The 13,044-nt window shown below is 48.5% G+C and overlaps 1 protein-coding gene across 1 annotated transcript in view; it reads left to right on the forward strand.

Annotated features, from left to right (window-relative positions):
- Window positions 1–12,606, forward strand: part of LOC119440185 (homeobox protein B-H1) — a 34,809-nt gene extending 22,203 nt beyond the window's left edge. The window contains exons 2-3 of the mRNA XM_049661031.1: window positions 10,361–10,476; window positions 12,169–12,606. Of these exons, the coding sequence (XP_049516988.1) occupies window positions 10,361–10,476; window positions 12,169–12,589 (537 nt within the window). The 3' untranslated portion in view covers window positions 12,590–12,606. The remainder of the gene's footprint in view (window positions 1–10,360; window positions 10,477–12,168) is intronic.
- The last annotated feature ends 438 nt before the right edge of the window (window positions 12,607–13,044 follow it).

The following is a 13,044-nucleotide window of genomic DNA, read 5'->3' on the forward strand; positions in this document are numbered from 1 at the left end:
GTACACGCAGCACGAGAAATCAAACGACGCGGACAACGGTGGCTGCAGCTTCATTATACAGCGGAGCTTCGCTTTCCTTGCGCTCACTCGCGAAAGCACAAAGCCCCGCGCAAATAGCCCACTCATTTTTGTTCGAGTCACTACACTCTGTGTGTTGGACACGCACGGCGCTCCTACGTATGAGCGGAGCAACTCGTCGCCACGAGACCTTTCTATGCACTGTCCCGGATAGTAACAGCCAACCTCACCGCGGGTGGCCGAAGTGGGTACGGTTTTCACAACCATTCGTCGAGCCTCGGTGATGGTCCTGCACGAAAGCAGCGAGAGCGAATGCTAATTCGGTCGGCTGTCGTTTCCCAAAACGGACTCGCGTATTGCGAGTCTGCATGGAGCGAAGAATGCGTCGGAAGTGTTTCGTGTCCTTGTTACGCTGAGCTTAGTTCGTGATCGCACGTGTATCGTTTCCTTTTTTTCTTTTTTTCTAATTCTTATGTGGATCACGGACAGAAAACTTCGTTTCAATCAGCCGTGGCTTGCGTTTCTTTTTTCTTTTTTTCCCCATGCTTTCCCCATTTTTTTTTTTTTTTTTTTTTTTGTTTCGAAATGCAGTGTGACCGCTCCTAAAGTGGGTGACGGTCCGTCAGCGTGAGGATTCCGTGCTCGCTAAGTCGTAATAATACGCGTTATGGTTATGGAAATGAAGAGCGCGGAGTGTCCTTTTGTCATTCACCGCTGCTTCTGGCGGGGGGACAGGCGCCGACTCACGCAGCGCGTGCCGCGAGGGGGCGCCGTGTAGCATTCGGACCAGTCCGCTGCCGCCATTGTCGCTCATCCTTGACTCTTGCGCGGGACTCCCACCTCGGAGGTCAGGGGGTGCATGCGAGGCTCATTAATAGGGCGTTAGAGCACCGCCGTGCTTGTTACTGCCGCGTCGACGCTTTCTTGAAAAGAGACGCCTACGGGCCATACAGAACGCTGTGTGAACGGCGGCATTGAACGGCGCCGTGCTCTAGATATTTGCTATCCACGCTCCGTCTGCAAGGTTGCTTGCGGTGCAAGCGTGGTTGGTCCCGAAGAAAAGAGCGCACGAGCGTTTGCAGGCGTGCGGATTTTTTTTTTTTTTTTTTTTTTCATCGTGCGGAAAGTTTTTTGTGAACGCGGGCCCATGGGCCAAACAATGCGGAAGCAACTTTCGTTTGTCGGAAGCTCTCGAGCAAGAGAAGAAGCAAAGGAAAAAAAGGCACAATGAAACGAGCGCGCGACGTCCACGTTGACATTGAACTTGAAGAGGCATTTATACTTGGTAGTGCACGAAAACTTTCCATGGTGGTTTGGGAACTCGGGACGCAAAACATGGAGGCCTCGAAATTTCGTTCATGCATTTTTGGCTCAGCTTACTTCATGTAAAAAAAAAAATAGGTAAATAAAGAATAAGAAAGAAGGAAAGAAATGTACTATTGGAATCTTCGTTCGACACGGGACGCTGGAAATAAGGTAGGACAATTTGCTTGTAACGTCTGGACAGTACGTAACTGGTGTAGCCGAATACGCTTGGCAGATAGGCGCGCTATATACGAATGAGGTCGAAGGGCAAGGCATCGACTTTTAGTTAGATTGCTTACGTAATCCCATGCAAACCAATTTAATACGCACTGCATTGAAGCGCTTTCAGGTGTCACTTATGAGTGACTTCTTGATGGAGGGCGTTTATAAGAACGATATGAGACACATTGTGCAGTAAATGCTTAGGTGCGTATCAATGATTCGAAAATTGTCCTATCAGGTAAAAAAGAGAAATAAATTCTGGTCGTGCCAATGCCCGGTGTTCGTTATATTAGATTGACAGTGCAATCAGCGGCGAGATCTCACTGTTAAGAACCGGTGCTCTTTGCTCGTGCGCTCCCTTTTATCACAGTGAGAGAGGAGGAGGCTTCCGTTTAAATTTTAACATTCAGCTTAGTCATCGGTTGCGAGTTTCTAATGTAGCTAAATGCGCTAAGGCTGTCCATTTCAAAAGCTCGCACCTGAAATTTATATCCAGAATGTGCAGGTATGTGTACAACTTGACTTGCCCGGTACAGTCCGTATAGTCGCAGTCAGGTAGATGTATAGTCGAATAAGAGAGCTAAATATTGCTCTATAAACGTCGAGAAGCCAACGAAATATTGAGGAGGGACTGACAGGCCGAAATGAACGGCGCTGATCGCGTACTGTGCGTTTTCGTGGAGCTTATCCAACTATCGTCCAGACGATTGCTTTCTTACCGCATTTGTCGCTCGTTGCTCGCCTTTCCCGGGCTCCTAAAACTACCCACGTGGTACCGAAGCCCTTAATTTCATCGACGCGGCGCTTGTAAAAGGCTGTTATTAAATTCGTTATCATATTCCTATCAAGAAATTCGGTATACGGAAGTGACTTGATGCTTTATAAAGCAATCTAAGCATATTCGCGCCGTTTGAGTACTTGTAACGACTTTATCTTTTGGTACACGGAACCCCAATGGTTGGACGCGCGCATGTCTATATATGCACAGACCGGTGTGTGGCAGATGCTTGCGCCAATTACTCTGCGCAAGGACCGTTTTCACGCGCAAGCGGAGGCAACGTTGTTTCTGCACGTCGACAGGGGGTGCTTGACGCCTTAGGGGGTCTGTCGGCATTTTTTTTTTTTTTTTTGCTCATATAAGCGGGCCCCAGAGAGTACCCTTTTATGCTAGAGGCCTCGCCTTTTGACCGGCGCACCAGGTGAAGAGTGCACGAGCTGTTTCGCTTGACTTTATGTATCCGACCCCTTGCCTGTGCATGCAGAATTCAAGCCATCTCCTGTGGCCCCTGCTTACGCATAAGCGAAGAAAGAAGCCTATGCGCTCACACTGCGAAGCATTCGTTAGGCTTGTATTGGCGCACATTTCCAGCTGTGTGCCACGTATGAAAGACCGTTGCGCACGCAGTAGGCGAGGCTTTTTAGGCCATATCTACGCATCATTAACGCAACGAAGGCACTCCTCCCCGTAATGTTCGCTTCGAAGCGTGCAAAAAACAGGAAGGGAGACACATAGACGAAGAAAATAAGGCTGCGTCAGCCTACCTTTCAAGAAAATAGAATGCTGCTTAGGAGGATTACCTATGGAACCTATAGTGTATAACCTGCATATTCCCTGCCGTATAACTTTTCCTGGGCGGTCGAGACGGGGTATGCGGTCCAGAGTAGCAAATGTGCCGAAAATGGGCCTTGCCTCTAAGAGTTCTTAAACCCCTGGAAAGACTGTCCTGTCAGTGTTGGCTTGCACCTCTACAAAACATACCGCGGTAGATTCCCCCGTAATAGCGTCGTTGACGACCGGTGACAACCGTGTTACAACGGTAGTGCAATTTTTTTTTTTTTTTCGAGAGGCCTCGATCGCGCAGACGAAGAAGTCAAAGAGCCCCACAGCAGCGTTGCATGTACATAAACACGCCGGAAAGACCACTGGGGTTGCGTTTTAATATATGTACATACTTTTTAATTAATAAACGTATTTTTCTCTCTCTCTCTCCTTAGACGAGACTATGGCACCCGGAACAGGGTTAGGGCTGTCCAGATGATGTACTTTCTCTCGGCTTTAGCATATGCTTTAGAATAGTTCGTCAGATAACTGCAGTTTGAGCAATAAGTGCGAAAGTGACACTGTAACAGTCAGCTTACTTGCCCTGTGCATCTGAGACGACGCTTACTTTGACTTGATTGCACACACAAGGTACGCTCATAATTGTTAAAAAAGATAGCCACTACCCCTCCCTCGCCCCCCCCCCCCCCCTCCCCGTTCCCTCCGTTCCCGAGGAGTGCCTATGTATGTATACTATCATACTATCAGAAAAGAAAGCAAGAAGAAACAAAAGAACTGCGCTTTGGTGTGTTTTGGGCAAACCTACGTGTGGAATTTCGGTTCATTTTTCCTATTTTTGTCGCCGTCCGGTTCTTGTGAACGTCAGGCCGTATGTGGGTAACGTTTATTATTCCACGTGTGTCGAGTTACGCAATGCAATTCCGCTCCCACTTCATGCACATCTTGCCCCATTCATCCTGCCCTGTTTTTCGCGACTCACGTAACAGAAGCCTTTCGAAATATTCTGTCTTTTTTTTTTTACTAACTAATCCAATAATCTATACACCCCGCCAGCGAAGAGGAGCCAGAACCTCAGCGGCGCACGTACTATAACAGCTACGTTGCGCTCGCATCTCTTTTTTTCGAACACTTTCTCGCAACAACTCATTGGCGGGTGCCTTTTGAACCCCGTCGTATGGCAAGCACCGCCTCTACTTCTGTCGCTCAATTTTCTCTCTCTCTCTCTCTCTCTGCTATTTCCTTTAGCGCGTCCCTTTAGGTCATGGTAGAGGAACATCAAAGCGCTTATACAAACATAAACTGCGCTTGCGCGGATCTCGCGACGTATTGCGCAGCATTCACTGCGCTGCCTACATCACTCACGAACCCGGAGCCCGCTTGTTTCCACGGAGAAAAACTCGTACTAGAGTAGGAAAAGGGCGGCGGCGCTAGACTATAGAGCCGCCACCGTGATACAACAAACCGGTCCCTTATCTTCGCGCCTCTTTACGAAAATCGCCGACATCCGCGTCTTTTCTGCGCGCCCGCCCTTTTTAAGTTTCGCACGCACGGCCGCGGCGCCATCTTATTTCGTTTCCCCTTGTCCCCCTCTCTCATGGCTTACTCACTACGCGCGCAGTCCGTCTCGCTGCAGTTGCGCGCAGCGCTGACACATGGCCTAGGTTACATGCTGTAGCGCAGCTGCGCGTACAACGGGTAGCCAGTCTATTTACTATCACGGCAATGGAATGTAGACCCCCATGAGCGCCGTCTCGCCCGTCTCATTCTATACCGCAAGACCGGCCACGGAATGAGGCAGACAAGGAGGAGAGAGGAAAAAAAAAAAAGCACTGATGACAAATTCATCGCAAAGGCGGGTCATTTCGGAACCATTCTATATAGTCGCCGGGAAAATTCTCAGGCTTATAGCGTAGTCCCAAACCATACGCAAAAGCTGGCCGATTTGCTAAATGCAGAAAGTCCTGCAGACCTGGACCTACAGGCTACTTCAAGTATACGTAAACCGCTATGCCGCTCGTTCTTTTACATTGTTATTATTATTCTTGTCACTTTCAAAAACCCGCCGCGATGGCTCAGTGGCTAAAGCGTTGCGCTGCTGAGCACGAGGTCGCGGGATCAAATCCCGGCCGCGGCGGCCGCATTTCGATGGAGGCGAAATGCAAAAAACGCACGTCTGCTTGCGTTGTAGTGCACGTTAAAGAACCCCATGTGGTCAAAATTAATCCGGAGCCTTCCACTACGGCGTGCCTCATACTCAGAACTAATTTTGGCACGTAAAAACCTCAGAAAGGAGAAGCTACTTTCAAAGAGATGTTGGCGCCCCAGAGCTGATAATCGGGCAAGGGTTAAATTCGTTGCAAAGGTTACATGGCAAAACGGCACTCGTCCCACTATATATGGCAAGCAACTTGAGCGTCCACGCCACGACGATTATGCTGCTGAGTCTGTTTAGTGTAACGCCGGAAGAATGCAAGACGCGCGTGCAGTAACACTATATAGAGAAGCGACGCAAACGCAGCTTCGGTTCTGTTGCACCCAATTAAGTGCAGCGATATAGAGAGCGCGTATATATTATACGTTCAGGACGGCAGTGCCCAGGTGGCGATGTTGCGGCGCTGGCGTTTGCACTGGCTGCGGGTCTCTGCTTCCGCGGCGAGAAGCGATTTCCCAGAACCCCGCGGGCCGAAAAACGCACTAAGGGGCCGACGATTTTCGGAGGGCTGCCGCTGGCCTCACGCTGCCGACGCTGAACGCTCGCTTGCATGCGACCGAGTGCTCGCCGGCGCCGATAGCAGAATGAACGCGGGGCGAAAGAAACAAGGGCAATTCCATGAACTGAGCAAACGCGCACCACTGTATAGATAAGTTGCGTACACCACTTGTATACCTTGACTGTTCTTCGCTTCGAACAACAATCCTTAAAGGTAACTAGAAAACATGGCCACGACAATGAATCTTGCATGCCTAGTACACGCCCAGAAGAATTTTTCAATATTTCTTTTACCCGCACAAAATGTGGCGGCTGCGCTGCAGCATCTTCGTGACGTCAGGCTCTGCCACTTGTCTACATGCAAGTGACATCTCTTTATAGCGCAAGACTCTCGCACGTTTTGCCGTCACGCGAGTAGGTCAACGTCCTTGTTAATGCGCTATATGTACAGCACAAACTAACGGGAACAAGAGTAGCACCAACTATAGGAAGGAAAACACCAACTGACAACAAGATCGTGTCAGTTTCTGTCTTCCTTCTTAGTCAATGAACGTACACCAACTATCCCAATTCATCGCTCTGTTAAAGGTAGGCCAACACCCTTTAATACGAGACACTGCGGCTGCCTTCCCTGAGATTGATGGAAGCGCCGACTATATAGAGTCGGTCTCGCATTCAGTGTATACGGACAGACTTCTATCTGCACTCCTCTTAAACGCTCACCACGTTTACAGACACCTGATTCTTCATTGAAAGATGAAGTGACAGGATAAAGTACGTGCAACAGTTTGAAGGCTCGTCATCATCATCATCAAGTGCCACCATTTGGCGATTTTGCTGCTGCAAGAGAAGAAATTTAACAAAATTGGGCCCCAATGCCATGATTCGCTTATAAGACGCTTTACTGGAAGCTCCGGATTAACTTTGACCACCTGGGGTTCTTTAACGTGCACTACAACGCAAGCACTCGGTCGTTCGTGCATTTCGTCGGCAACGAAATGCGGCCGCCGCGGCCGGCATTCGATCCCGCGATCTCGTGCTAAGCAGCGCAACGCCTTAGCTGACTGAGCCACCGCCGCCAGGTGGCTCCACCAAAAACTTCTCACGCGAACGTTTATTAACAATATTATTTATTTATTTATTTATTTATTTATTTATTTATTTATTTATTTATTTATTTATTTCATTTCGCTCTCATAGGAATACATTCGTCGCATATGGCGACGACCTTGTACTCGGCACCAGAACGCCACAACAACCACGATGGGCAGAAAAAAGAAAAAAAGAGAGAAACAATCCTCGCACACACGTCGCGTAATATAACCGCTCCGTGGTGACGCACACGCGGCCGAGTACTACAATCGTTGCCTGTCCTGCGCAAGTCACCGAGTCCTTCGAAGTGCGAGACACCCAGGGCAACACTTCTGCAAAATGTAACAAAAATATTTGGCTGGATAGCGTATTTAAGCGCCGGTTGACTCGCGGTGCAGCAAAAAAAAAAAAAAAAATCACGTAAGCTGGCCAGCAGGTATTAATACTGATCAGTTGACTAATCAGTTGCCAAGAATCAGTTGACCAGTCGGTTTAGTCAGCTGTCCAGCAACTGACTGGACAGTTTCGTCAGCAGTCATTCTTAACTGCGCTGCTACTATGTAGTACAGCACTGTACTATACTTTCTTCGAACAAGTTTGTTCAGACAATCTTCTGAAGCATGTGTAATCGGCAATAGCAAGCTCGCTGAATATTAATGTGGTTGCTTTTCACTCTTTGCTGTTCCAAGTTTGTGGCTGCTATAGTGTGCGCCGTCTAAAGGTAAATCATCGTTACTAAGATGCATATGTACCCCACTAAAGATGTGTGCTCAGGGTAAATTTCAAAAAAAAGAAACAAAAATGGAGAAAAATACTGCGTGCAACCACTCCGAGAAGATGATGAAACGCGTATCGCCTGGTTACCATCTTTGATACCGTTCCCAGCTGAGTGGCTACCGCTGCTAGACGCGTGTGTTTGTTTGCCTGAGTTTCGTGTTTATTTTTTTTTTTTCGTTTGCCCCTTCAGTAAAGTGTACTTGTTGCATGCAATTTTAATGCAAACTATATTAGCGCAAATGCAAGATCTTTGGTTTTATACCTACGGTCAGATATGTATTTTCGACTTTTTTTTTTTTTTTTTTTTGCGTCGCGTTGTGCCGTTTCCCAACTAAAAAATATACCGCACGAACTAACGAGCGAACAGAATCCGTCCACTTAGCACATAACTGCTGTTCGCAGCAAAAGAATGAGCTCGCTGGCATCAACCGCCAACCCGTTTCGAAGATGTTGATGAACTTGATCCAACCGTCCGGCGCAGATTCGATATATATTCGCCGGGCGATTGGACCCCCTCAGAGCGATTCCGCCGGTATAGAAGCAGAGACGACCTCATACCAGAGAACACTCGGGCATCGTGTGTACGTTCGCTTTAGAGTATATAAAAGCTGGTGCAACGACAAACGACCAGGATACCGATCTAAACGCCCTGGCAAGTAAAGCAGGCGTCGGGCCAAGCGCCGAGTCACAGGTCGCGCGCGCCTTATACACGAAGGTCGCGGTACCGTCATGATGCCTGGAACGAGCAGTTTTGCGGCCCATACACGCCGATCAATCGTAAAACACGGCTATACAGCTACAAGAGTTAAAGGTACCACAGAACACGGCGTCCGTATGCTGGTGATCCTGAAATCGATGCGATCAAGGAATCCGTGTTTTTATGAGCGAGTTTCCCAATGAGAGATCGGTTGGTGAGCGGCCTTTTATGACGCCCGCCGCTTTGACATCGCTAAGCAATGAACTATATTTTTTCTATACGCGTTATCTGACATCGGCCGTGGAGGCCGGCTCGGTGTGCGCCGCGAGCAACGGCTCGCGCGCTTATATAGCGTCTGACCCGTGTGGTTCTTGTTTACCTCTAGCACCACCCTCCGTGCGAGTGGAGGGTGACGACATAAGGTTCGAGACGGCAATCACGGTGCATAAACGGCTCGTGTTGGTATCATATACTGCGTTTGTACTTTATTTTGAGGAGCGCAAACCGGACCAGAAATATGAAGGCCTGAAGCACAAAACTGTGTATGCCCCACCCCTTCCATACCAGTTGTGTCACCGTATAAATATCTCGGAGCGAGTACCCGTGACACCACAGGTTTCCTCGAAGTTTAATCCTGGCTACAGAAGGAACTTTTTGCATGTGTAAACTCTCAGTAACGGAAAAACAATGGTTCAAACTGGAAGAATGGTTTAACGTATACTGGCCACCACACAAAGAAATAGGCAGTCATGTCAGACTAATGCATAGGGGAAGTAAATTGTCATGTTTGATTGAAATGTAGAAATAATTAGCTATAGGGAAAGGAAAGTGGACTAAAAGACAACTTGCCGCCGGGGGGAGCCTAAACCACATCTCCAGGGAATTTCTGCTGGAATCTGCAGCACAGTGAACGAGTTTAATTATTAATCAATGTGGTCATTCAGTTGATAATCATGTAATTTGTGTGCATTGTGTACAATCGTGACGCAATACAGGATGCGTTAATGTGTGGTGTAAACGAGCGCAATGAGCGAGGGCACTGAATTTGTGGTGTGGTGTGACTGCGTGAGTGAACGAGTGTGCTGTCGCAGATTGACGACACTTCAGTTAGAGCGTGAAGTAACAGTTCGACCTTGTTTTAATCTCGATTTTGGCAACACCCACGAGGAGATACATAAACCATCACGTGGCGCAGAACAAAGGCGCCATCTTGATAAAATTAAAAAAAAAACTGGACATGTTGGTACGCACTCATCATGGACTTCTTTCCGAGGTTTTTACGTGCCAAAACCAGTTCTGATTATGAGGCACGCCGTAGTGGAGGGCTCTGGATTAATTTTGGCCACCCGGGGTTCTTTAACGTGCACTACCACGCAAGCACACGGGCGTTCTTGCATTTCGCCTCCATCGAAATGCGGCCGCCGCGGCTGGGATTTGATCCCGCGACCTCGTGCTCAGCATGCTAACTCAGCCACCGCGGCGGGTGCACTCATCATGGAAGCGCGAAACGGCGAGGAAGGGTAGAACACGAGCACTACTAACGAAATGCCTTATTATATTAAATAACATTTATATACAGCAATATGAACGTTGTGCATGCACAAATACGCAGGAATGGATGAGGGTGAGAGATCAATTTGGCTTCTGTATATGTTATAAAATTCATTTTTATTTTGTCTTTTTTGTCTTTAGTCTTCCCTGCTTTTCTTTTTTATTACCTTTCCTGCTTTCTTCTTCAATGCTTCGCAGTGATTTGGCGCTCACGCTCTGGCAAACGGGCGATACGCTGTTGTGCGTGGAAGCGGTTTCTGAATCTAACCCCGGTTTCCTATTTTTCTCCTTCTCTCTTTCTCTCTCTCTTACGCCACTTCCTCGGCACGAAACCGATGACCACATTAGCCTCACCCGGGATAATATTCTGACATGGCCGTTCTCTTCATTGCGAAATAATTCGACACCGCACTCTTTATTTACGCAGACTCTGGAGAAAAGCTTCGAGCGCCAAAAGTACCTCAGCGTGCAGGACCGCATGGAGCTGGCGGCTAAACTCAACCTCACGGACACGCAGGTGAAGACTTGGTACCAGAACAGAAGGTAATACGCCAAACAGCGAGTCGGAAGTGGTTGGCCGAGCACGTACTGCTGTTTAACGAATACTTTTTTAGGCAATTCTTACAAACAGCGCATTGAGATAAACACATGTGCACACTATAGAGAGTTTTATATATAAACCTTGACCAGTCGAAAGTGCGCGTGCGGCCGAACGCAACTTGGCGGGTTACGCACGCGCGCTGTGTTTTGCATATGGCGATGGAGGGCTTTGTGTGACACGCGTGGCTTTGGCGTGACAACCTATAGCAGCGCCCAGGGTGCCAGTTTTCTGGACATGCGCGCAGCGGGATCGTAGCCTTTTACTTCATGTCTATAACGGCCGAAATGGCTCACGTCTGAGTGTCTTTATTAGCCCGGTGTAGTCGAGAAATGTGCTCTGATCATCAACAAAGTCTTTCATTATTTTAAGCTCATCAATTGCCTTTTATTATTGCCTTTATGCATCATGCTGTTATTGTGGAATTGAAGCCAGTGTTCAATTGGCTTTAATTTGTACCGCTAAAGCAGACCTGTGCAGTTTCGTGGTCGGATCATCGAATGTGTTAAGCGAAATAGCGCATGTTCTCACGGCGTGTTCATTGTATATCATCACATGCGCAATATAAACTGCAAGCCGCCTCCATAGTTCCAATGGATCCAAAGTGGAAGCGCACCTACCCCCGGCGGAAGATAATAAATTAAAATTAAATTCTGGGGCTCTACGTGCCAGAACCACGATCTGATTATGAGGCACGCTGTAGTCGGGGGCTCCAGGTTAATTTTGACCACCAGGGTTTCTTTAACGTGCCTCCAATGTAGTACGGTACACGGGGGTTTTCGCATTTCGCCCTCATCGAAATGCGGCCTCCGCGTCCGGGATTCGATCCCGCGCCCTCGGGTTTAGCAGCGCGACGCCAAAGCAACCACACCACCACGGCGGGTTGGCAGAAGAGATCGCAGAGCAGGATCGAAGAGTGTGGCAGTATTCATATCTGATGACTATCTGTGATAGCATTTCAGAGGTGATAGCTTTTCTTTTCGCTCACCTATAGGGTAAATCTCAGCAATTATAATGTTCATATTTATCTAATTAGTTATTTCCAATAATTCAATGTTTAAATATTTATTTGTTATCACAAGTTTTATTCTAAAATTCCTAGAGTACGTTCAGAAACACCCGATGCTAATTTTCCCATCAAGTTACTTCTTACGACTCACTTGCGTGCCTGGATCGAATACAGCTCTAAAACTCATTTTCAACAGAAGTTAGTTAAACGCGTTTAAGTTTCCCTTTGTGTCAAGCCTACCATTCGCCATTAGAGGACGCTGTTGACGCTTTTCCTTATCGTGTAAAATTTGCTGACTGCTATGTGTATACACTGTATACGCCATGGTCTATCGCTCCTTGGCCTCCAGCTTACTGCTTTCGCTTGTTAAAATCATACTCGAGACCTCTACTGTACTGTAGCTTGTGCGTTTTGTTAAGAGCGGTCATGCTGCTTTGCAATGTAAGCGCACACGTGATTACTGACGTCTCCTTGCGCTATTACTGCGCACATGCGCATACACAAAATCACCGCCATACATCACACTGACGGTGCAGTATTTGTGAGTAAAGCGCGTGCAAATTGTAATCTGCTAGAGGTTCTGAAGAGGCGCGGTCACCAGTTTCGTACATGCGCAACCCAATCGCAGGACAAAATGGAAGAGGCAAGCTATGGTCGGCATCGAGCTGCTCCCGGGAATGCACGGTGCCGTTTCCGCTGCTGGCCTATGGCCCGCCAGTGCGGCCGGCCTCGGCTCTGGATTTCCGGCAGCCTTCTGGCCTTACCCGTACGGCGGTTACTTCAACGCCGCCGCTGCCGCCGCAGCGGCCGCCGCGGCCATGGGCCGAGGCTTCCCGGTGTCTTCGGTCAGCGGCGCAGCCGTCGGCGGGAACATGGAGAGCCTTCAGCGAGCCCTGGACCTCTACCAGCAGAGAGGAGCACAAGCGTTCCTCGGGGCCGAATCTCAGCTTCGGCCAGCCGTCGCCGCCAACATCAGCAACAACAGCGGGTCCATAGTGATTGGCTCGTCCAAGGCCGACGCCGAGCTCCGCAACGAGCAGAAGCAGTGACACACGTTTTAGCATTCTGCGAAACTCTCTCTCTACAGTGTGTCGGACCACGGCTTCCGAAGTTGTGCTACGACACCGATGTACTTGGACCCACCACGAAGCTCCATTTCGCTCGTTGACTGGGGCGTGTGATCTTATTTCATCGACCTAAAGTGACAGTCCAAGGACGTGCTTGGTGGTTCGGTATTGCGACCAGTAACGCATGTATAGTGCCCCTGGCGTATATTTGTGTGCTCTGGCGTTCGCACTGCATACCCTTTAGAAAGCGCACCAAAAATATTACATCTGCGGCCCCATGCCTGCTCTCCTTGCCCTTAACCAACAGCTCTACGCTGATGTCTTATTTTAATCAGCAATGTTATTGCCGAGAAACACCGGACCGGTACTTTCATTTGACTATGTACGACCTAATCCGACCTAAATTTTCCGTGGTGAGACCGTATCCGACACAAAAC

This window comes from Dermacentor silvarum, chromosome 1, assembly GCF_013339745.2.
Source record: "Dermacentor silvarum isolate Dsil-2018 chromosome 1, BIME_Dsil_1.4, whole genome shotgun sequence".
Taxonomy (NCBI): Eukaryota; Metazoa; Arthropoda; class Arachnida; order Ixodida; family Ixodidae; genus Dermacentor; species Dermacentor silvarum.